Source organism: Stegastes partitus, unplaced genomic scaffold (assembly GCF_000690725.1).
Source record: "Stegastes partitus isolate 25-593 unplaced genomic scaffold, Stegastes_partitus-1.0.2 Scaffold5, whole genome shotgun sequence".
Classification (NCBI taxonomy): Eukaryota; Metazoa; Chordata; class Actinopteri; family Pomacentridae; genus Stegastes; species Stegastes partitus.
In genome coordinates, this window is record NW_007577736.1 from 1,555,266 (window position 1) to 1,580,193 (window position 24,928).

Sequence of the window (24,928 nt, forward strand, 5' to 3'; positions counted from 1 at the left end):
TGCTGTATCAATACAATGGTCCGCCATGGAGACATTTTAATACATAAATAACCAACAACAACAATTTAAAAGGAAATCATCTTGAAAAACCTGCATTTTTATGTAGCTACATCAAGTACTTCAGCAAAAGAAAAATAAGCCAGAAAACAAAATGAAAATGTTTGCTCACAATTAGTGATAGAAAAGAAATTGTTTAGGTTAGCGTAGCCCATAGGCTTTAAAAATAGCACAAGGTCACCACATGTCCTGCCCCTCACTGATTGAGCTGCTCCCATTTCCTGTTTAAAGGTGTTGCGGCAACATTGTTTTCGTTTTTATTGTCCTTTGTTCAGATGTTCTTGCTGATACCAGACACTAGCTCCATGGTCTACCTGAACATTGTCCTTCATTTTATTCTGACGCAAACTGGAATATTGTTTATTTTACAGTATGTATGATGATGGCATTGATGTTTTGAAAGAACAATGACTCTACTTGTTTATTAATTTCTTGTTTTTACATGGAAATTGTGCACTCTCGATGAACTGCCTTTACAAACTGGTAATTAACTGTCAATAAATATTTTGTACCAAGTTCAAGTTTATTACAAAGACTGAAAACACACATACACAAACGTTGTCTGTATGCAGAAGAGAATACAGGTTAATGAAGCCAAGAAATATAGTTTATTGTGGAGTTGGCAAACATGCCTCCTCGACTACGGGAAGTAAAATATATTTGAGCAAGAGGGAGTGATTGAGCTTTGGACTATGTAATAACTATGCCCTGTGTCTCCTTGGCAACCAACAATAGAGGAAGTGCACAAAGCCCTGCCCCACCCACTTCTACCTGCCACTAGGCCAGAAACTCAACCCTTTCCTTGTTCCAGGAACACTCACGACCGGGGAAGTGAACTAAGTTCATGTTTTCCTTCATACAGACAAAGGAAGGTGAGTTGGATTTCTTAAATCTACTGTATTAGTTCTTAACCAGTGTCTGGTCTTAGAGAAGCTTTCACCTGACAGGGAGAATAGACATGTTTCCCAGAACTACAATAGACCAGCAAGTTGGGAGGCCACTATGTATTTTTTTAGTGCGTCATGTTTAGTGTGTCCTTGCAAATATGTTAATGTCATCTTTAAAACTGTTTTGAATATGACCTGCTTCCACAGACGTCATGTTTAAGGTATTCTTTTCACTGCAAACATTGTCAAGGGCTTAAATTCAGATTTAAGGTTAAGATTGAATATTACTGAGATTAGGGAAATAGTGTCATTGGTGTGGAGTTTTCCAGTGTTGTTATGTATCTGTTTTTCAGCCAGTTCTTTTCTTTCCAGTACAGGACCTAATGGCGATAGATACAAGCGTTGCCACCCTGGCTTGTTGCCTTCTGGCACTTTCTTTTGCTGTGCCAACAACAGAAAACAATGCGTTATCTATCACAACTCCATCAGCAACCACAGACTTTAACCTGACACAAGTGACTACAGTGCAAACGTCACATCTAACTGATACCGCAGACTTCACTGAGGATGTAACAGAAAATACCGCCACAACGGTGGACAGTGGAACATTCACCAAAACCACGGCAGCCACAACTGAGAACACAAGTCAGGCTCAGACTCCTCAGTCAACAACCATATTGCCTCCTCTAACAAACAGTGCACCACTGGAGACCACAATACCTACCACTCAAACTCCAACACTGACTGCACTAACAACACAAGTAATCCAGACCACAGCAGGCAACACAAGGTCACCTGATACTCCAGCGATTACAACTGAAAGTTCATCTTTCACAACTTCAGGTTCCGTGGATAGGACCTCGAAAGGTAAGCATCAGGCTCCATGTTCTGGTCCAGAATTTCATCAATTATTTAACTACTTGTATGTTTTTATTTAACCTGGCAATAGTTTGAACTCCTTTCTTTTGTTGTCCCTCTAGGTTCGGACCTAAACACTTCTGAAAAGAGTATGACTATTGTCTTCAGTGTTGTACTTGGGGTGTTTATGGCGGCATTGCTTATGTTTGTGTTTCACAAATGCAAACAGAAACTCCAATTTATGCATCAACCTCTTCACAACACAGGTAAGTGGTTGTCCTCCATCATACAATCAATGCAAGCTATTTCATTTGTTATTAAGTTAAAAATATCCGTTTCATATCCAACAGATGAATTTGTGGCAGACGATGACACACTAGTAATTTCCGGAGGACTTTATGATGGCCATCCAATCTATGATAATGTACCTTCAGCTCCTGGAGACCAGTCTCAGTTTCGACTCGAGTTCATTTAATGAAGTGTCACAGTTCTGACAGTTTGGTACTTGACAGGCATGGACAAAACAGATTTTCATCATTCACCAATAAATTTATTAATTTCAAGACTGTAATTTCACCCCTGTGGAATTGAAATTCTTCACATGCGAAGAGGAAAGCAAAATGATGATGATGGGCAACACATTCAAACAAGGACAATACTGGCTGATTTAAACATTGCATTTACTTGTAATAATACTAAGAAACAAAAATACATTGAGATAATAATATACTGTAAAACAACTACACCTTTTCCCACACCACAAACACAAACTTGTACAGAATGAATCAGATTTATAGTGAACACCAAAAAAGATGAGTTATTTAATATAAGAGCACTTCAACAAACAGAATGTTCTGGGTGACACAACAGTCACTTCATATGTAACTATTCACCTGAAACCCTTCTTGCTAAAAACTTCCAACTTGAACACTGAAATCATCCCCATTAACGACACTGTTTAATTAACCTATAGTAACACTTTCTATGCATGCTACGAAAAAAAAAACAACACTTGTCATTTATTTGATACCTAACAATATAGACACCTACACCTAACAGTGTTACTATCACTGCTTATCTGAGCTGCAACAGCACCACTTATGCAAAGACCTTGTCAATGGCCTTTTTCCTTTTTTTGTCACAGCCAATCACAGCACTCCAACCAGCATCTCTCATTCTTTTCATTGCAGCCAGCTTTAAGGATGTTCCTGGTGATTTATGAGTGGCTGGGGTCTGAAGCTGAGAAAAACAAACAAATGTCTTTGTCCATGCAAAATACGTGGATTATATATTACTCCATGATACACCACTATAATCATGTTACCTTGTTGAAAATGCTGGGTTTGCAGTGTGGAACAGAAATATTCAACGCAGGTGCATCTGCAAAGGTCTGTCAAGACAAGAAACAAAAGACCAAATTATATTGTGTCAAGTTTGCAGAAATTATAAAAAAGAAGTTCACAAAATCAACCAGGTTAATAAATAAACAAACGAATAAAACATCTAAAACATCAACCAATATCATTACTGCTCACCAACATATCACTTTGATCAGAGCTGTCAGACTTGAGGTCAAGCTCAAAGGTGCTTTTTCTCCACTGTGCTGCCTTTGTAGCAGAAGGGGGTGTCCTGACTCTATACGACTACAGGGGATTTCAAGGAGTAAATGCCAGCAAAATACATTCGCATTTTTATTGACTTTAGAAAACATCAGAATGACACAGTATCTTACTTTGATCTTTGATGCGCTGCCAACTGTCTTTGTAATGCTTTCTGGCGTTTCCAGGTCTTGAGTGTTAATGTGCTATAATGCAAAGTCAGTGTTAGTCTGGCTTTTTACAAGTGCCACAGTTGAGAGGCATATTGATTAATGATTAATGTTACAATTATCTCTACCACTACAGCCATTAATATTATGCTTATGAATACATTAAAGTGTTGTCTACCTTGGTGTTTGATGATGTTCCACATGGTGTTCTGATTGATTCAGTTGCAGAATCCTTAACAACAGAAGACACACAAAGCTACGCACGGGTAATCTTGTTTGCTGGCAACAGAAAATCTTGCGAGTATCATTTAGTAATACCTAGCAGAGACATGCTGACACTGCATGTGTTCACTGTTGACTGAACACTTCTACACATGAATACACACTGTGATGTTATTCTGGCCTGTTGGTTGTGATTTGCTTTCCTGTCTCTTGCATGTACAGGCAACTATTAGGCAGGACCTCCCACTTTGAGTAGTAGCATCTGGGTCAAATGTTCTCAGTCACCATAAATCCTGCTAACTTAGGCCTCCAGACGGGATTCTTTCCATGAACCTCTGATAACCACCCACCATATTTCCTACACATCCCCTCACTCGTATCACTTTCTTCACTGACATTCACATTGCATCTATTTTTGCAAATGTGCTCATTGCTAAATCTGTCAATGTAATTGTGTGTTTCTCTCCCTCTGAGTAAAAGAAGGCCAATATTGCATAAGAGTTACAAGTTGGTTGGCTAATACATTGTCCATTGTAGTTTGGCTTAACCTTTCTTTAATCTAAAAATGGCAATTAAAATCTGATTAACAAATATGTGAGAAAGTAAGGTACAGTATAACAACATGTTTTCCAGCTCAACACTTAAGGCTACGCCTGAAATAAGACTATTTGCTTTATCTGACTAAAACTTTTTGGTAGATTAAACTTACATTTTTTTTAAAAACTGGAAAAATCTCGTCATCTTTCCTGGAGGAGGGAGTCTTTCTGGTCTTGGAGAAATCAAACGTGTAAGTCTTTGAAGAGCTCTCTTCTAGAGTCTCAGAACATCTTCCTTGTTTATAGTTTGGGACCGTTGACTGGAAAAATAAAAAGGTATTCTCAGTTAAGTAAAATTGATTAAAAGGCAAACCACTAGTGGTAGATTATTGGCAGACCTGACTTTACCTTGCTCTTTGCTTGGGAGGGCTGACTAGTTTTCACTGAAGACTTTCCTTTCTTCAAATCCATTAGCTTTTTCTGTAAGTTTTCCTGAAGATAAATTGTTTCTTAAACAACAAGCTATTTCTCAAACGATAACATACAACCTGTTTTAATACAAAGCCAAAAACTAGATTCAAACTAGGCCATACCTTCTCTGTTGTTTCGGTCTTCAGCAATTTCTTCAGCTGATCATTTTCTGTTATATGCTTTGAGAGGTCCAACTCCTGATTTTAAGAATTTAGATTTGGTAATATTAGCATACAGCTTATCTATTGTTGAATTGTTATGAAGTGGCCAAATGTTGACGTATTTTAGCATCATACCAGTGATTTCACTTGAGCAACTGCCTCCATCTCTTTCGTCTTTTTCTTATCAAGCTCTGCATCCTTTTCATCAAGCATCCGGTCATACTGGCTCTGGTAATCACATGTGAAGTTTGTTCCAATGCAACATACTTTAACAGACCATTTTCAGACAGCAAAAAAAAACTTTATGAAAAACTTACCTTATGTTTTTCCATCAGTGCAACCATATCTGCTATCTTCTGTTGACACTTGAGTTCTGTGTCTTCCTTGTTCTTAATGGCCTCTGCTGCTGTTGACCCGAGCTTTTGTATCTGTAACATAAATGTTTTTAATATATTTTTTAAAAATCTGTGGAACAAAAAATGTTTGGCACAAAACTTCATCATAAAAGATACCTCATTCTCGAGCTCTGCTATCAAGTTGGATTTGGACTCAACATCCTTAAGCACTTTCTGATGTTCGTCCTTTTTGAGTCTTTTCAGGTTCTGAGATTCCTCCTGAAGTCTCTTAATCTAAAGAAAATAAAACCATCGACATTAAATTGGGTAATGCTTAGTTACTTAAATGTTGTACATCGCTATAAAGCTGTAGAAGATAAAAAAGCTTCACAATACCATAATTTTAAATTGACTGGATTTCGCAACCTCCTTACCTTCTTGTTTCGTAAGCATTTTATACAGAAAATATACAAGTCAAGCCTGAACAGATACCAAGGCCATTCCATGTACTGCTTGTCTGCAGTTTCACAGTCATGACAAACCTCATTTTTGTATTCTGCCTGGGCTTTAAATTTGATTTGGAATTGTTTTCTGACATCGCCCAGCTAAAAAGGAAACAATGTTGCATTAGTTCCCAAAAGTAATGATGAAAAACTGTATTTGCAATTTTTCAGTTAATCACCTTTGCTTCCACATTTTTGATACGTTTTTCTTTTTCCGCAAATTTTTTCTGCAGATCTTCATGCTGCACACAAAAAACACACGTACTATTCATCACATAACACGCTCAGAGGATCTTTGCCAAGTCTTCTATTTTTATTCATAACTGATTTAGTAGGCATACTTACAATTTCTTCAGTTTTCTTCTGCAGAGTCCCTTGGATTGTGTTGTTAATAGAGTTTACTTCCTCTCTATTTAATGGAAATATAAAAATCCAAATCTTAAAGACCTTCCATTGTCAAACCTCTTTAAGTCTCTGAAGTGCAAACTCACCGTAAACACCGGTTTTCTTCTTCCAGTCTTTGGATTTCTCTTGTGAGTTTTATTGCCTTGTCCGCACTCACCTGAGTTAAAACAGTTTTCAGAATTTTTCCTTTATATTGGAAAGCAAGTAATAAATAAACAAATGCAAACTGAAAATGGTCTATTGCATTTGACTAGATAATTCAGACCTTTATGTTTGCCTCCAAAACTTTCACATTAGAGAAGCCATTTTCAAACTGTTGTTGAATGGATGTCTTCTCAGACTGCAGCTCATTAAAATTCGATAATAGCTCTTCATACTTTACTCTTGAAGATGACACAAACGAAACATTAGGCATTCAGATTACAACAGTCTAAAACAATATTCAATCTGCAAATGTGAAAGAGGAGTTGGCTATTAACAACTCACTCATGCTGCATGATGTCTCTCCTCAGTTGCTCCATCTGAAAGGTGCATTCTTTTTTTCCCTGCATTTCACTAAACAGCTGGCCCTCCAGCTCCTGCACTTTGATCTGAAAGTATAACGACACAATTTGCAGTAAAGCTAAATGTTGTGTACACTAGTGGACAAAATTGTTGGTACCCCTCGGTTAATGAAAGAAAAACCTACAATGGTCACACAAAATAACTTGAATCTGACAAAAGTAATAATAAATAAAAATTCTACGAAAATAAACCAACGAAAATCAGACATTGCTTTTGAAACGTGATTTAACAGAACTAGTTTGAAAAATAAACTCATGAAACAGGCCTGGACAAAAATGATGGTACCCCTAGAAAAGACTGAAAATAATGTGACCATAGGGACATGTTCAATCAAGGTGTGTCCTCTAATTAGCATCACAGGTGTCTACAAACTTGTAATCAGTCAGTCGGCCTATTTATAGGGTTACAAGTAGTCACTGTGCTGTTTGGTGACATGGTGTGTACCACACTGAACATGGACCAGAGGAAGCCAAGGAGAGAGTTGTCTCAGGAAATTAGAAAGAAAATGATAGACAAGCATGTTAAAGGTAAAGGCTATAAGACCATCTCCAAGCAGCTTGATGTTCCTGTGACTACAGCTGCACGTATTATTCAGAAATTTAAGATCCACAGGACTATAGCCAGCCTCCCTGGATGTGGCAAATTGATGACAAATGGAAGAGACGGAAAATACGAATGGTAACAAAAGAGCCCAGAACAACCTCTAAAGACATTAAAGGTGAACTCCAAGGTCAAGGTCCATCAGAGTCAGATCGCACCATCTGTCGCTGTTTGAGCCAAAGTGGACTTCATGGAAGACGACCAAGGAGGACACTATTGTTGAAAACAAATCATAAAAAAGCCAGACTGGAATTTGCCAAACTGCATGTTGACAAGCTACAAAGTTTCTGGAAGAATGTCATATGGACAGATGAGACAAAACTGGAACTTTTTGGCAAGGCACATCAGCTCTATGTTCACAGACGCAAAAATGAAGCATATCAAGAACAGAACACTGTCCCTACTGTGAAACATGGAAGAGGCTCTGTTATGTTCTAGGGCTGCTTTGCTGCATCTGGCACAGGGTGTCTTGAATCTGTGCCGGGTACAATGAAATCTCAAGACTATCAAGGTATTCTAGAGAGAAATGTGCTGCCTAGTGTCAGAAAGCTTGGTCTCAGTCGCAGGTTATGGGTCTTGCAACAGGATAATGACCCAAAACACACACACAGCTAAAAACACCCAAGAATGGCTCAGAGGAAAACATTGGACTATTCTGAAGTGGCCTTCTATGATCTCTGATCTAAATCCGATTGAACATCTGTGGAAGGAGCTGAAACATGCTGTCTGGAGAAGGCACCCTTCAAACCTGAGACAACTGGAACAGTCTGCTCATGAGGAGTGGGCCACAATACCTGCTGAGAGGTGCACAAGTCTCACTGACAGTTAGAGAAATCGTTTGATTGCAGTGATTGCCTCAAAAGGTTGTGCAACACAATATGAAGTTAAGGGTACCATCATTTTTGTCCAGGCCTGTTTCGTGAGTTTATTTTTCAAAATAATTCTGTTAAACCACGGTTCAAAAGCAATGTCTGATTTTCATTGCTTAATTTTCATAGAATTTTTATTTATTATTACTTTTGTCAGATTTATTTCTGTGACCATTGTGGGGTTTTCTTTCATTAACCGAGGGGTACCAACAATTTTGTCCACATGTGTATATTAAACCCCTATCAATTTATATATTATTAAAAAACGCATTTTCTAAAAAGATTGTGTGCTTGTGATGATAAGCAGATCAAGAAATAAAAAAATGTGTAAATACCTCTGTCAGTGTTGTCTTCTCCTTTAAATGTTGCTGTTCCTTTTCCACAGATTCACAAACTTTCTTCAAAACAGTATTTTCACCACGGACCATCTCTGTTTCATTCTGTATCATGTAAGAAAAAGAAAGGCTTCTGTGCAATACATTTTAAGGAATCTGCACTGACTATGCAATACACAAGCTTTTCCTTTCTGAGAGGAAGTATTTATATCACCTTAATCAACTGGATTTCTTCAGTTTTCCGTGAAACCTCAGCTACAAGCCCCTCCGCTCTGGCTTCAGTGACATCAATCTTACTCTTCATGGACTCAATAGATTTTGATTTTATATCCTAAGAACAACAAGTCTGTGAAGATTCTCAGTCATCCAGGTCATGGTTGTTCTTGTAGTTTAATCGTAACAACTGGACTTGCTTGAGTTCCTTGAAGACGGTTCACCTCTCATCCAAGAGGCTTCATCAGTTCTGAGTGACTAGTTGGGAGTTCCAGATACTTATATCCTAAGAACTCCCAACTAGTCAGTCAGAACGGATGAAGCCTCTTGGATGAGAGGTGAAACATCTTCAAGGAACTCAAGCAAGTCCAGTTGTTACGATTAATCTACGAGAATAACTAAGAACAACAACAACGTATAGAATTGTCAAGTCATCTTCTGTAGTCTTCAGGTTGCAATGAATGTTTCATTTTTAAAAAAAGCATACACTTTTTTAACAATATCATAATATACCATACCAGTTCTTCTTCAAGGATTGTGATGAGGCCATCTTTCTTTGCCAACTGCTCTACTGTCTCTCCTGTTGAGGAAAACTTCTGCTTAAAAGAGCATCAGATAAAAAATATCTACACATTTCACCCAGTGAGGCTCACCTATAAGTACATTTTTCCTTTCAAGTTCAGCGTTGCTTGCCATGAATTCACCCTCAAGCTCTTTGCGCCTTCAAAATAAGAATGCAAAAACATGAGGGAGTATTTCATCTGGAAAATGCTGTGAATTTTCAGGAGTTAACTATACCTCTGTATTTCCAGGGCCAGTGAATTCTCTAGTTTCTGAATAGTCATCTGAACCTGCTCCAGCTTCACTGTCTGCTGACTGTTAACTGTGCTGAGCTCTTGCAAGCTGAGGTCTTTGCTTTGGATGATCTGTGCATACTCTTTTTTATTTTGTTCCAGGGCTTCAGCAATAGTTTCCAGTCGTTTCTTTGAGGGAACATTACAATTTCAATCAAAGGAGACGCAGCACAACGTGAGAGCTTAATTTGAGTTGAAACGACAAGAATCTCAGCACACTCACCTCAGTTTCTTTACAGCCCTGCTCAGCAGCATGCAGTTTTTGAAGAAGAGAATACTGCTCAGTTTTTGAATTTCTAAGAACTTCACACTGTTGATCTATAAAGGCAGCAAACATACAATACTTCAGTATCCTCAAAATCCTAACGTGCACTAATACTGCTCTACTTAATTAGAACAGAACACGACAGAATGTAACCATAATCTCACTTGTTGCCTCCTGAAGCTGTACGCAGTGCTTCTGAGTTTCATCGAGTTTTGCCTTAAGCATTACAACCTGAGAACACAGTGCCAGTTCTTAAGTTGTGTTTAACCTTGTGGAAACATGTTTCATGTTACAAGTTCTGAATAAACTGATATTAAAGGATTTCTTTTTTTTTTCTTTACAAACCTCTTCATCTTTCATCTTATATTCTTGTTGGTATTTCTCTTTAAGATTTTCAAATTGCAGCAAACCCTCTTTCACTGAAAAAACAAAGTGGTCAGTTCTCTTGTTGGTGGACATCCTTTGTTTACTTGTCAATCTAACATAAATTTATCCAATATGACTTCAGGCAGATATTTTCCTTTATCCTGTTTCTGAGTAAAACAGCTTAAGATTTGTAGATGCTGTTACAAAAAAAAACCTAATACCCATACAAAGAAATAAACATACCTTTCTGCATCTCTTGTTGGTCAGCTTCTACTCGAATACGAAGGCTTTCAAATGCTGCAGTGAGTCTCTACATAAAAAGTAATTTGTCAACTGACAATCAAACCTTACTAGTTTGATTTACTAACTTGTGTCCAAAAACATCAAAAAATTAAAAAATACTTTATATTCATATAAACTATGTGGTGTTTTACCTTAACATTCTCACTATTTTCCATGAAGAGGTGATGTGTTTCTTCTCTTTCAGATTCAACTACAAACATGCAGAATGGTTATAAAATATGCACCTTAGTATTTCTTTCTTTCTTTTTTTTTTTTTTTAAATCAACAGAATATTTAAAGCAATTTACTTACATAGATGCATTTTCTCAGCCGACCACTGAAAAGTGTCTTTGAGTATATTACACAAGTTCCTTGTTGTGTTGTTTCTGTATTTAAAATATGGAATTTTAACATTTTATACAAACAATTATAAAAGCAATACATTTACAGACCCACAGATCAACATAGTTATCTGGTTTTTAAAGAGCACATCTAGTAAGCATGAGAGGATTTTTTAAAACAAAACCCCTACTTGTTTCTCAAATCATCATTTTCACTGATCTGTTCCTCCAGCTTTATGCTGAGACTTTCATTTCCAAACTGTAAAGACAAACACAAAAGACATCACTGCAGATACTGAATCTGAAAATGTTGTTCCTGTTATCAATGAGTCTGAAATCATAAAAAAAAAAAAGAGCAAGACAAAGAGTAAGAAAAAAAAAAGTTGTCACTGAGACACACACCTGCAACTCCTGAATAGCTTTGCGCTGATTTTCTATTGTTTTTCTGCTGTCCTGGAGTCTCCTTTCCTTTTGTATAGCTTCAGAATCAACTTTGACCTTCCAGTACTTAATTTTGTCAACTTCATCAAACAGCTTGGAATAAAGCTGACCGGGATTATAATTATTCTGGGGGAATAGCCACAATGACAGGAAGTAAACTGACACACTTAACAATAAACAGATTGCAAAGCCCAAGTGTATCCTGTTCATGCTGCACATTTTTGTACAGTGAAAATATTACCTCGTCTTTCTCCATTGGTGGCACAACTTTCATCTTGGGTAAGTCTTCAGTGGAGAAACAAAAAGGAAACTGGAATAATGTGCCTGACACGTGACACTTTTTGGATTCAAATTTTGTAGTCAGTGATGTGTATAAAAACCTTGTCTGGTTGGTTTAGTTGGTGCAATCACACTTGCTTTGGGGAAAGGCATGTTTGGCTCTTTGTCATGAAATTTAGTGTGACTCTAATGGAAAACAGGAAAAACATTTAGCTAGTCAATTATTACAGCGTCTTACACTACATACACCATAGGTGCAAGTTATGCATTCAGCTTACAACAGGAAAACAAGGCCCAAAAGTGTCCATGCTGTAGATTTGAAACTATCATTGCTGCTGTAAAGTTACTAATCATTGAACTGGACGGTGGTGTCCCTGCTGAGCTGGCATGATACTGTAAGCTGTGAATTTCATTACTAATATTTAGCTCTCTGAATTCATTGTTCGCTTGTTTATTTATTAACTTACCTCCTCCATTGTATTAATGAAATCACCAAAGCTCTCAACTCGTCCCTGAGGTCTAACGGCTGATATTTCTCCGCTGTTCGCCCTACGAGGCACCAACAGTTTGAAGTTAAAACCCCGGTCTCTCTCCATTCTGAAACGGAAATAAATCTAACAATGTGTATCCAAACAGTTGTTTGAAACATATTATTTTTTTGATACAATGACAAATGTCCGGAAACCTTCAAATCATTTCAGAAGCGACATCGGAACTTAAGAGTCGCGGTCGGCAACCGGAAGCTCTTTCCAACCTTTGCTGCGGCTCTTTGTGGAGGATTCAAACTGACATTGAGTATTTTATTTGAAAGCAACCTTCAACCCAGTGTCTTTTTCAGAAGTTCAAAATGTTTTGTTGCTTGCAGAAATAAAATGTTGTTTTCTCTGTAGCAGTTCACTGATTTCATAAATGCAACACACTATAGTTTTTTATACATAACATAAAGGTAAAAAACGATATATGCAGTGTTATCTTCATTTTAGATGCCAAAAGGGTTCTGTGGTTTTGTTTTCTGTGGGAAACGGGTCCAAATGGCTCTTTGAGTGTTTGAGGTTGCCGACCACTGAGCTAGCTAGTTAGCTTGGATATTAACCGGTGTTACTTGCATGGCTAACGGCTAGCTTCAGTATATTGGCTTAATTATTACGAAACAACAACAAAGCAATCACGGGTCAGGACGCTATTCTTCTAAACAATAGTCGGATATTTACCTTGTTATTGTCGTTTGTGTTAAACGTAAAAAAACGATATATTCACCTTAACCGGTTGAGCCGTTGGTGGGTTTTCGTCGACTCTGCGCGAGCGCGAGCGAGGATTCCGGTCGACGGTTTATTTCCGCTTGTTCGACAGGGTGCATCCATTATCGGACGTCGGTTTACTTGTGTTAACATAATGTAACTGTATATATTCGCTATTTAAGTAGCACAGAACTTAAGTTAGCAGTGCTTAACTTGCACATAAATAATAAATATTAAAATATGATAAATAAAATCTATAAATAAAATAAAGGATATACTGCAGTCACTGCTGTATATTCTTTATTCACTGCAGTGCAGTGGCTCTGACAGCATAACCCTTCAACCATCAGGTCAAAAAACTATTTGAATTTGGGACTTAAAACCAATGAAACCTCAAGTAAACTCTAGGTTTTGTTTGAACATTGCAGGAAGCTAATTAAACAGGAGGTCTGGGGGTTTTTGAGATGTTTTGAGTGTCAAATAGTTGAATTCTGGGGCATTTTTATGCACCAATTCATGTCTTTTCTGCATGTGTCTGTACTTTTGCCTGTATAATAATAATAATAATAATAATAATAATAATAATAATAAAAACCCAAATAAAGGACAATAATAGTTCAGGTGCACATTTTAATTCTGAACGCTTTCCTCCAAAGCAAGATACTAACCTTGCAAACACACTCAAATTCACACCTAGGGACAATTTACAGTCATCAGTTAACCTCAACATGTTTTTGGACTGTGTGGGAGGAAGCCAGAGAACCTGGAGAGAACCCACGCTGCACGGGGAAAACATGGAGACTCCATGCAGAAAGATCCCGGGTGTCCTCACCGGGACGCAAACCAGTGACCTTCTTCCTGTGAGGCAACAGTGCTACCAGCTGCGCCACCTTGCAGCCCTTTCTCATTACCCAGTATATATATATAAAGGCATTTGCTGAGTTTAAAAGCACAATATGTGTCTCCTCACGTTTGTTTTACAATTACTACAAATGAGCTCTTATTAGCAGAGATACACTAATTGGACAAGGGGGAAAGGTGATGCATGTAGAATCTCATTCACAGGTGGCCTTTAGCACAGAGATGTGTTGGTTCTGCTGGTTGAATGCCACTGTTTAATAGGGAGAGCAGCATTGCACTAATCTGTGTCTTTGAAACCATCACGACCACATAATCGGTTTGGCACATGTTAAGACTACAGTGTTCAATCAGTGAAAAAATAATCAGAAGTTATTACAGTCTCGCCAATATTCTAATTAAGGCCACTTGGCTCTGTGTGAGGAGGCAAGAGCATAATTTGACAGTCTGACTCAGTGCTGTACAGACATTTGTCTTAATAAATGCCTGTACAGGAAACCTAATAATGTATGTTCTTCATCTAACATAATCTAACATGCTATATTATGTTGTCACTTTTGAACAAATACTGTCAGCACATCTTTAAAGAGCTAACCTTTTCCTGTCTCTGATTTTTGAGAAGCACAAAACACAGTAGACTTGGATATTGTTGTCAAATAAAGTGTCATTTATTTGACTTTCTCATGTCTTTCATGTCTGTATAGCATATATATATATATATATATATATATATATATATATACACACACACACACACACACACATATATATATATGTATATACACATGTATGTAGTAACTTGCAGTCAGGGCACATTTTCCTATCATGTTAACACACAAAGCTATGCAAAAGGTTTTAATGTCCTCAGAATTATTTATAACTGACATAATCCAGTATTAAAAATGGACCAGCAAAACACATTTCAAAGAGAAATTGAAAATTAGCATTAATATATTTGTGGAATAAACCTCATTATAGTGACAAGAAGGATGTTTGCAAACCCTAAAAAAAATGCACTGTGCTGTCAGGTCTTTGAAAAGAGAAAAATGTTTTTATAAATGAAATGTTTGAGAGATGGCGTGGCAAGCAAATTGCTGTGCAAACTGTAATTACACACTTTGACAGAGAAAATGTCTCTTTTGAAAAATAAAGCTCTGCACTGGTGCAAAATAACCAGTACATCTTAGAAGGTTAAAATACTATATATAATGTGCTCCAGCAAAATTAAAGAAGAGTTATTGTGAATAACTCGACTCCCATAAGTAAAATAAAAGACTAGCAGTCTAATAAACACATTTACCATTCTCAATACGAATATAAGAGGTATTTCATGTGGATTGTTTATTAGAGTGTAAAGGGCTTTAATAGGTGTGCACATATTTCAAAGTGAACTGCAAGTGAGACTATGATTTCTGTGGTAGTCTTCAAAAACAATGCATTATGAAACAGAAGAGGAATGTTGGTGTGGCCTGTTTCACAGAAGCATCTATTTTTCATGAATATCCACCTCTCTGATGACATAGAATTGAACAAATAAGTAAGCTGACATGGTGCAGAACATTACACAGTGTCTTCTGTGTTCCTAGCCTCTGCCACCTCTTTGGCGGCATTGTCCCTGTTGGACTTTTGTTCTCTAACTCCCATCCTGCCCCTCCTCTCTTCCTCTTTTTTCTCCTTGTTGAGCAGTCGATAGTTCAGTCCCATTCCCGCAAACAGGAAGACGCTGGAGACAATGAGGAGGATTCCGCAGCCCTGGTACGTGTACTTGTAATCGTGGTAGATGTCTTTGAACCTTCCTGTAGGGACAAAAAAAGCCATTTTTTTCATTGTTGCTTTGGTAAACTACAAAGTAATATATCATTTTTTTCTCATGATGTGCGATGTACTCACCAAGCAATGGGGGCCCTAACAATACAGGACCACACTCCACAATAGTGACCAGCCCAACAGCACTGGAGAAGCGCTGGGCTCCCACTAGATCCATTAGGGTCTCAAACAGCACTGAGCTCAGCCAGCCAAAAGCAAACCCGAAGAAGATGGCATAAATAACAAAGCCTTTGTAGTCTACTGATATTGGAGCTAGAACATGACACACACCATTGTACAGCACTGAGGCAGCGAAGAAGTACTGTATTCTGGGCCGGACCCACTTGGTGTTGGCCACAATGCCCATTGAGGGCCGGGCAACCATGTCAACAAAAGCCAGCACAGACAGTAAAAAAGCAGCCTTCTCTCTCGGGATATCTTTACTCTTGGCATAATTGGAGAGGAACACCAGTGGTGCGAAGAGACCAAAAAACATGATAACATTGCCCACGATGTAGAGCAAAAAGCCACGGTGCTTGAACAAAGAAAGATCGATGAAGCTGTTAATGGTTTGCACCACAGTCCTCCTCTCAGTAGTCTTCTCTGGAGGTTTGGGTTTTGGTCCTATAGGTCGCATGAGGGAACCGGCGACACAGCAATTGAAGAGCAGGCCACCCAGGATCAGAAAACTCCCTCTCCAGCCAAACCGGTCAAAGAACCAGGTGTTAAGGGGAGCCAAAGTAGAGAGAAAGACAGGGCTGCCGGCCATGGCAATCCCGTTAGCAATTGGCCGCTTGTTGTAGAAGTATTTTCCAATCATAGTGAGGGCAGGGTTGAGGTTGAAGGCCAATCCCAAACCTGAAAGAATCAATTAAAACATGTGCAACTGAATAAAAAGAAAGGTCTGAGCTTAAAATAGTGTTTGGAGATTCACAGTCATCCCGGGTGTTTTATTTTTGACGAACACTAGATGGCAACAGTGCACAGTGAAAAAAATTGATCAGTCATGACCAAACTTTAAAATATAGAAAGTTAAAATTAGGTACCTCCCACCACACCAATGCAAAAGTACAGTGCTTCAACAGAATTGCAGAAAGAGGCAGCAATAAGCCCCAATCCAGAAAGGCATCCTCCTGCCATCATAACCGGCCGACTCCCATATTTGTTCACCAGGATGCTGCTGATTGGACCTGAAGCAAAAAGAACAATACACGAATATTCACACACATGTTATTAAATACTGAAAGATGATGTGTTTTTTTTTAACCTAGTCACATGCAGTGCTCTACATTTAACCACCAGAGGGCTATAGTGCCACAGCGGTGGCTCAGCAAATTCAAACAACTTCTGCAATCATTTTTGTCAGTGCTGCACTGCAGTAGATGTGTTCTCATGCCATTAATAATGCGATCTGTCAGAAAAACCACGAAAGCTGCAATGAAATGATCATTTAGTTGATTCAGAGATTCATAAAAAATGACAGAGAAATAATTTGTTTGGGAATTCTTTGAAATGGACTCCAAACACATTTGAAATGCTTATTGGAAGTATCTCATTTCAGACAAGTGGGTGGAGGTATTAGCATGTGTGCTTTGGGGGAAATTTTGGTACTAATGCATGCTTGTGGGTTAAAATAACAATTGAAATCTTCTTTCATGCATCTTTGGCAGTTTTGGCACTCAGTGCACCATTTTCACAGAAAGACTGACTAAATGAGGTGACAATAAATCAACTTAATAAGATGCAAGGATGTTGGATTTGACATCGGTTCAAGAAAATGACTATGACTTGTAGACAAATGACTAAAACACAAGGAGGGTTCAGGTCGCAAAACACCATCTCCATCTACAACTTATAACAACCAGCCTAAATGAGTATGAGGATCCACATGGAAGACACTTCTGCCTTCCTGCCAAATCCCTGCACTACCCAGTGAACCTAAATGGAAACTGACAGTTTTTGTTTAGAGGTTGTCCAGACTCATTTGCCAGCACGGTGCAAGACAAAGGGTTTTAAAATTGTAATGCAGGCAGTCTCCGCACAAACAATGAGTTCTTTCCTTCTGTTTGCAGGGAGGGTTGCTTAGGATAAAAAGGTTGGAGACAAACCAATGTAGAATATTATGAATGTAATGAATCAAAAATTGAAGGAGTACAGAGGTACGCAACAGTAGGCCGTTAATGAACTTCTCTTGCTGATGTGCTCAGAATGTTTAACATACAGACGGCAACAGATTCAGTTGACGTCTACTCGCAGCAGTGACTCCCTTACTCCCTTTACTCTAAAATATCAATTACCTTGCCTTCATCTGGGTATATTTATATCGAAATGTTTGCATAAGCTAAGACACACTTGAACATGTAGATCGAAATACAATGAAATGAAATACAAACACAGCTTTGATCAGTTATGCGTTGGCACAGATACATCTCGTTAAATAACACCCTGTAAAAGACAAATTAAGAGCAATCACATATTCTTATCATTTACCACAGTGACCTTTAACCACTGTTCCTAATGCCTGCATGTCACTCTGCAGCTACTTGTTAAGGGAATATGTTGCTGAACAATAAGCAGCCTTGATTCTTTTACAGGAAACACGACACTTCATAATCAGGGCTTAACTTGAATGTGATGCTTTGCTCTCCTTTGGAATGCAGTACTGCTGTAAGTAAATAACAAACACGTGGCGATTTGGTTTTAGAGGATTAATGTAGCAGAAATATAATAAGCAGGTATGTTTTGATGTAATATGTTCAAAACTATGGACATGATGCAAAGAATACAAGGCTAGTCCACTTTTTTTGTATTGGGTATAACTCTCACAAAAACGTTTTACACTCTGGCCAGAATAGAACATTCAATACAAAGTTTTTTTTTTATATGATGTAGGCCACACGAAAGCAACTTTCCTCAAACTTCCCTGAGATTAGATGCCTGTGTCATCATTTTTCCAGTTTAACACACATTAGAGCAAAGAGAAGTGTTTTGATTTCAGAGCAGACGGTCTTGTGGGAAAAGACAGAGCTTCTTTGAACTCTGTTCTCTCCGTGTTGAATATCATGCAACTGAATAGGGCCTTATCATTACCTGACTGACCAGACCTGTGTGACATCACCCAGTGTCTCATTTATCTCATCAGTCAGGAACACAAATCAAAACCCCCTGATGGTTTTCCACTCTCAAAGCACAAAGGAAAACAGTCTGCAGGTATTCAAGGCGAAGACCCATTCATGTTCTCCAGAGACAGATAATGTTGCAACAACACTTCAATAGTGGAGTTACAGTATTGTTTTATCTCAGTATGAAATGTTTACTTTAATCTGCACTATAATTATCAGAAACCGAAGCCTCTTTGTGGACAAACTGAGACTGAAAGGCTACATTGTAAGCAAGCGTTCCTGCAAAAAGCAATGGATCGGCTTTTAACTGAACACTGCAGGAATAAATCTTTTACAGTCGCTCTAAGAGCCAGAAATTGATTCAATCTATAAATCTTCTTGATGTGCTAAATGTCAAGTGTTAGCAAAGTCATGTTCGGCAGCTTGTCGTGGGTTTTAGCTCACCTCCGCCGTACATAACCGCTAACATGATGGAGGAGATCCAGGACACCTGGCTACTCGTCACATTGAAGATCACCTCAATCTCTTTGAAAAAGACAGTGATGGACTTGGGAAATGCATAGGAGAAGCCAATAGAGATGAAGGCCCCGGCCACCACCATCCATCCCCAGCCACCCTCAGGTGGTGTGTAGCCTTGAGGACCACCAACGGCAGGCGCCATCTTTCCTCACAAAACTCCTCTTCGAATTCAACACGTTTCACAGCTACTATAGAGAGAAGAAGCAACAAAGACATTTATTTGGTTAGTTTTTTGTACTTCTCAAACATCCACATTTTTCATTTTTATTTTTAGTTAATTTTCGTTTTTTTTTTTTTTCAGAAAAACTTGCTGAAAACACTCAAACAGCAGAGTGCTAATTGTTCAATAAATAAATTATGGAATGACTTCAAATATTTACATTAATAAATGTATCAAACTGATGTGTTGATTCTTGTGCATGCTGGGGATACTTAGTTTTTGGTCCTCAGCTTTGTAATATTTGACATCAAATCAACAGTTTTATATCAAATTTGAGAATGGAATATATCAGCAACAGTCCAACTTTGTATTTAAGATCATCTTGTTTCATACATCCTTGTAATGAACCTTGCAAATGGTTAGGCATAATTTCATCAACAGATATTTAATTGGTAGCACTGAATCATGGCTGTTCATAGACATGATTCATTTTTGCAGTTTGAGTTCCCTAATTCCTGCCTTCAGTTTTCCCTTTGAAATCTGTACTGTAAATTAGATTTTGCACTCCCTCTTTTTAAACAGTTTGCACTCAATTCTCATTAAACCATTGCAAAGGTTGTGTTTGCTGCCAAAGGTGTCGATATGCAAATTTAAAAACTTTAAAAGCTGCTGATTTCAAGCGTTTCAAAGGTGTAGACAAAAGTGAGGACAAAAAATAACGTTCATACACACCAATGACAGACACCAGACATTTTAAAAAGCAAACCTGTGACGTGTAACCCCGTTCACCCTTAAACTCCACAATATTAGACATTTTAAAAAATCTTTTAAACCACTAAGTGAGTGTCAGCTTTTGAATTTTTCAGAAAAGGATTTTACTTATCATGCAGACGATACACATGTTAACTTCTGTCCGACACTATTGATCTTTATTGTTTTCATCTATCTTATGCTCTCTGATCTTAAACTAACAGTCCAAACTGTCTTTAACACTGTCTGGAGGCCTTTTGCTAGTTTTACTGCATACATTCTCCATGCAACGTACACTACATGCCTTATATGAAGGCCTACATGTTATATTGTGTACCCTTGCTTTTCTGATACCTAATGAGTATATGAAAAGAAACAAGATTTTTTGAAAAACATTTTCCTATGTCAATGACAGAGTTTAAGATCAAGGATGCCATTTATGGGCTTGCTTTGCTCTGAATTGCTCTCTGCATGTATTCACTGAGCTCCCATCCGCTGATCTCCCACAGTTTCACTTTAGAGGTGACGAATACGAGTCCATCTGCAGAGTCAAACAACTTACTGTATTGTTTACACAGGGGAGACTATCCAGAGAGAGCATCGATCAGACCGTGAACACAGGTTGAATCCACGCTGCTCAATAACTCAGTGCTGTGCTCTAGAGTGGGTGATGATATAGTGTTTTTCAGCCAAGGAGGACTTGATTTGGTTGATGAATTGGTTTAGTGCTCTGAAAACTTATTGGATAAGCCAGTTGTGTGCAGCAAGTAGTGAATATTTAATGCATTAAAGAACTTTTGTTATTGAGCTGGGATTTTAGCTGCTGCTGTGCAGCTGTAAATGTGCCTTCTGCATTATTCTACAGATGCAATAGGTTGTGGAAGAGAAATAAGAACTTGCGGTTTCTCTCTTCTTCATTAGTGGTGGGTCACTTGGAATAATCAAATAGCAACCACTCTGGAGAATCTTATTAAATGCGCATATTTATGATAACTAAAGATAACATATTTCAGTATACAGATTGTCAGTGTATGATGATATGCGTAAAGTTCCTCTCAGACAATTTTTAATATAAACAGAAAGGTAAACATATCAGTTGGTGTTTTTGAGGAGCGCTAAATGCTGTCATTATTTCCTTATGGTTTGCCATTTCCCTTTACCTTCAGTCTGATTAAATGTGTTCTTCCTGCAGCTCTGTACTTTGATGGTGTGCTCTCAGTCTCACTCTCAGACAAAGTGGTATCAAGTAAGTTATTACACATACACACTGAACTGAACTGTTTGCAATAATTGCAAAGTTTCTCATAGCTGATTCTTTGTTTGTGTTGCCTCCAGTTCTATTAAGCATGTTTTGACCTCCTCCCCATATTGCTTCATGCTTCTCACTTTTCCATTTTGAAAACTTATTGGTCTCAAAATTAACAAGAAATATGAGTTAAAGCATTTTTAGTGCCTGTGCTGCACTGAAACTCTCTTTATGTTTTCAGTTCAGGCTTATTTTGACTGCCTGTTGGTCCTTAGGCTTGTGTCTTTTATTGGGGCGTAGGTCAGAAATGTCAAATTGATGATGACAAAATAATTAAGTCCAAACAGAAAAGTGCATTGTCACCTTTTTCACTTTGAAAACTGATTTGCAAATTTACAAGAAAGGTGAGTTAAAACATTTTCAGTGGGTATGCTGGCTCTCAAATATGACAGCATGCTGGGGAAATGTCCTTTACTAGAAGCAGAGACAGTGTTGTCTCTATTTTTAAAGAATGAAAAATTCAGTAGTTGACATTAGATGATGAATGGAGGAACGAGTTAAGACAGACAGGACCCCCTTGATAAAATGGTAAAACTGCAGAAATAATGAATAAAACAGATAATTTCATACTAAGGATTGATTGCTTGGCTATAAAATGGAGAGCCAAGTATCAAGCAATTCAGTAAAAACTGCAGAGTCGATCCATTTAAGCCAGGTAGAAAAATGAAATAAGTCAACAAATGGGCAGAAGCTAGAGCGCAAACCCCCCTCACACTGTTAAGATCTAAATAAAGTAGTCAAAGTGGGCGGCCTGAAAGTGCCACTTGACAACACATGCATACTAGCACAAAGCAGAACGAGCTCAGCGGAGGACTTTAGTGGGAGTAAAAACCACATTTGGTGTCTGTGCTTAAAGGTTACAAGGCTGACTTGCTTTAACTAATTCATTTTAAATTAATCTGCCGGACATGGTTCACTTTGTTGCAGCGCTGACCCCAAGTTTGGCATTTAAAGCGGCTGCTACCTGTACCAAAATATCATTCAAGAGTCCAATTTCTACAGATCCACTCTAAGTGGGTGTCAAGCAGAACACTTGTTTGGTTTACTAAAGTTAGATTTACGTTTTTTGGTTGAACTGGTGATGATAATTTTCAAAATAGACAGTTCAGTTGGCTAGAGTAACAGCAAAAGTAGCTTTTGTGATGCTGAGAGAACATAAAATATTACATCTCTGGCTAAATTTTTGTGCTTCTAGCAAAGGAGTTTTCATTCATTCTCCCTGCAGCCATGCTTTGGGCCTCTTCTGACCGCAGATATCTAATATCACTTATTAGAACTAGTGAATTTGTCTGATTAATTATACATGAGAACACTGTGTTAAATATTTGCTCAGGGAAAGCACACACTCACATAATAAGCTTTGTTATTACACCGACAAAGAATACATTTTTTCCCCATTGATAACTGGTTAAAAAAAAAAGACTCTTTAAGCAAGTAATTATTTTTAAAGTGATGTCTGACAAATGTGGCATGTGCATCGTGTCTGCATCAAGCATCTTACCTTGGCAGGAGCTCTGGATCAGGAGCAGATGAGCTCTGCACAGAACAAAGTCTTGAAGCACATTAACACAGTGCAGACATCATTGAATGGGACTGAGCAGCTTTGAATATGTATGAAATAAAAACAAAAAAGTATTACTGCATATGTATTACAGATATTCCAGATGGGATCTATGGGTCTCTATCCCCTATGAGAGTCCAAAAGTTGCATCTGTTTCCACTGAGTAAAAAAAAAATAAAAAGAAATTTTGAAAAGTTCATTCAGTGCTCAGGTCAAACAGCTGGACAATCTGGAAACTATGCTACTAAATGGTGAAGTCAGTCAAGTTCTTATTGGCTGTGAGGGACTTTGTGCCATGCCCCTACAATGCTTTCTCCGCCCCTCTGTCATGTGCTGAGCTCACGCACAAGGTCAGGAGTAATTCAATGAACAGCCCTACAGTACGTGTGCTCTGTGAGGATATAGGATAATGTCTGCAGCCGAAGAGATACGATGCTAAGAGATGAGATAAGATTTCTTAGATGTTTATTTCCTATGTTAGCTGATTTATCAGTGCTATTCAATTGAATATTGGAAGTTGCAGCTATAAAAAATTGGTTTCACTTAAACAACAGACATTGTTAACCTCGACCACCTGAAAGAAAGACTTTTGACCACTTCAAGGGTCAGTCCTGGTTGAGCCTTCCTCCCGAAGTCCCTGTGGAGCTATTAATGAGCCCGAATCAGGGTCTGGGAAAGGAAAGGCCCGAGCACAAGAGGTTATTGAAACAACGTGTACCAGCAAAGTGCCCTCAAATTCTTGACACCCTAGAAACGTTATTTCTCTTTGTTAAGTTGTTTTATGTCGTTCACCTCATTTTTTTCCCCTCTACTCCAACACTTTTATTGCTTTTCAAACAAAGGATGCAATAGAGCAACACCTACATTTCAGTGTTTTCTCCTGGGCTGGAATTTATTCACAAGTGCGTTGTGTGAAGAATGGAAATGGATTGGGGACAAAAACATTCTTTTGCACACTTGCGCAAACATACAAACACACACACACACACACACACACACACACACATGCTTATAGGCACACACACTTCCACAAACTTTAAGTAAATATATTTGTAAAAACACGGACACTTCTGGTTAAATCTCTAATCACATACTTTTTTAAATTTTCGAGCCATGTTAGTGGTATTGGTACTATTTGATAAACTGCCATGAAGTTTTGCACAGGGTTTGATGAAGATGAATCTTGGGATAACTTGATTTTTACTGTAGCACATCAGAGTTTTCACATTCTTGCTGAAATAACCCACTACCGACACTGTTAAAAGGTGTATTTGATCTATAGTTGAAGTAATTTATTTTGAATAAGTCTTGTTGCTTTGGTGACTTCGGTTTACTTCTGTGGGTTTTTTCAACACAAAATTGCATTTTGTGCCTTTGAACTGATTTTGGAATTTCAACAAAAGTGTGAAAATTAGGTTTGCTACTTTTTCAGCATTGCGCATCTGACATCGATGTTTATTCGGATTTTTCTGCTGCACCCCAACCACAGTTTCCATTAAGTATGATTCCAGAATAAAGACCAGGAAAGAACGATAAGTTTAATGACAAAATTGTGTTTTACATTTTACATTAGTGCGAAGCGAATATTTCGGTTGGAAAAACTGGAAGCTTCACGTTGACTTTCCTTAAAGTTAAGAAACGTTCATTTAAGAGGAATCAAACAATTTAGGCACATCTAACTTAACCCGATGGCATTCATTTTACTTGCTAACTTTATCTGGATAACTTTATTTCAATTGCGTGTTCACAACTGAAGCAATTTATTTAGGTTGTTCAAACAATTCTATTGTTTCAGTGTATGTGACAGACACACGAGGACTCCCAGAATTAGAATCGTATTAACTTTTGAGATTCTCTGACTTTTTCTCCATCCATAAGGTTTGACACTATAGGCTCTTTTCCACTGCTTGTGGAACCTTTGTGTGTGTTTCAATCACAAGAACTGACCCTGTGGAACCTCTTTCAGGACCATTTTTGGGGGTAGAAAAAAGTACCT

General features: G+C 38.0%; 4 protein-coding genes across 5 annotated transcripts in view; 1 reads left to right on the forward strand and 3 right to left on the reverse strand.

Moving 5' to 3' along the window:
- LOC103356200 (adenosine receptor A1-like) overlaps positions 1–24,928 on the reverse strand; it is a 711,380-nt gene that overhangs the window by 165,277 nt on the left and 521,175 nt on the right. The gene's annotated exons all lie outside the window — the stretch shown is intronic.
- LOC103356094 (integumentary mucin A.1-like) lies at positions 828–2,369 on the forward strand. Of its 2 annotated transcripts, none has more exons than XM_008280147.1 (4): positions 828–929; positions 1,317–1,811; positions 1,925–2,068; positions 2,153–2,369. In XM_008280147.1, exons 1-4 carry the CDS (start codon positions 902–904, stop codon positions 2,275–2,277), a joined length of 792 nt encoding a protein of 263 aa, XP_008278369.1. In that variant the 5' UTR covers positions 828–901; the 3' UTR covers positions 2,278–2,369. The 2 variants fall into 2 exon arrangements, with proteins under 2 accessions (XP_008278369.1, XP_008278374.1); XM_008280152.1 differs by having other exon boundaries at positions 1,322–1,811.
- sycp1 (synaptonemal complex protein 1) lies at positions 2,331–12,208 on the reverse strand. Its single transcript, XM_008280341.1, has 32 exons — positions 12,080–12,208; positions 11,714–11,798; positions 11,575–11,618; positions 11,295–11,459; positions 11,084–11,151; positions 10,864–10,937; positions 10,704–10,762; positions 10,513–10,579; positions 10,249–10,322; positions 10,068–10,134; positions 9,862–9,956; positions 9,583–9,767; positions 9,438–9,505; positions 9,303–9,364; positions 8,786–8,902; positions 8,572–8,676; positions 6,690–6,793; positions 6,469–6,586; positions 6,290–6,360; positions 6,144–6,207; positions 5,978–6,040; positions 5,837–5,900; positions 5,692–5,753; positions 5,473–5,589; positions 5,278–5,388; positions 5,096–5,188; positions 4,922–4,996; positions 4,737–4,820; positions 4,502–4,648; positions 3,535–3,606; positions 3,319–3,445; positions 2,331–3,073 (listed from the first exon to the last, which is right to left on the reverse strand). Exons 1-32 carry the CDS (start codon positions 12,206–12,208, stop codon positions 2,901–2,903), a joined length of 3,009 nt encoding a protein of 1,002 aa, XP_008278563.1. The 3' UTR covers positions 2,331–2,900.
- Positions 14,353–23,146, reverse strand: slc16a1a (solute carrier family 16 member 1a). The gene is made up of 5 exons (XM_008280139.1): positions 22,873–23,146; positions 19,081–19,343; positions 16,561–16,704; positions 15,599–16,372; positions 14,353–15,504 (listed from the first exon to the last, which is right to left on the reverse strand). The coding sequence occupies exons 2-5, from the start codon at positions 19,295–19,297 to the stop codon at positions 15,269–15,271; spliced, it is 1,371 nt and encodes a 456-aa protein (XP_008278361.1). The 5' UTR covers positions 19,298–19,343; positions 22,873–23,146; the 3' UTR covers positions 14,353–15,268.

What these genes read in the sequence shown, in the direction of transcription:
- LOC103356094 (XM_008280147.1), top strand. Translation starts at nt 902, where the DNA reads ATGTTTTCCTTCATACAGACAAAGGAAG. An exon ending in CTTCATACAGACAAAGGAAG is followed by an intron (nt 930 to 1,316) that starts GTGAGTTGGATT and finishes TTTTCTTTCCAG; the next exon opens with TACAGGACCTAATGGCGATA. An exon ending in TCAACCTCTTCACAACACAG is followed by an intron (nt 2,069 to 2,152) that starts GTAAGTGGTTGT and finishes CATATCCAACAG; the next exon opens with ATGAATTTGTGGCAGACGAT.
- sycp1 (XM_008280341.1), bottom strand. Translation starts at nt 12,208, where the DNA reads ATGGAGAGAGACCGGGGTTTTAACTTCAAACTGTTGGTGCCTCGTAGG. An exon ending in TCAAAAATGTGGAAGCAAAG is followed by an intron (nt 5,901 to 5,977) that starts GTGATTAACTGA and finishes TTTCCTTTTTAG; the next exon opens with CTGGGCGATGTCAGAAAACA. An exon ending in TTCCAGTTTTTAAAAAAAAT is followed by an intron (nt 3,607 to 4,501) that starts GTAAGTTTAATC and finishes TTTGCATTATAG; the next exon opens with CACATTAACACTCAAGACCT.
- slc16a1a (XM_008280139.1), bottom strand. Translation starts at nt 19,297, where the DNA reads ATGGCGCCTGCCGTTGGTGGTCCTCAAGGCTACACACCACCTGAGGGT. An exon ending in AGCGGTTATGTACGGCGGAG is followed by an intron (nt 16,705 to 19,080) that starts GTGAGCTAAAAC and finishes TTTTTGCTTCAG; the next exon opens with GTCCAATCAGCAGCATCCTG. An exon ending in TTGCATTGGTGTGGTGGGAG is followed by an intron (nt 16,373 to 16,560) that starts GTACCTAATTTT and finishes TGATTCTTTCAG; the next exon opens with GTTTGGGATTGGCCTTCAAC.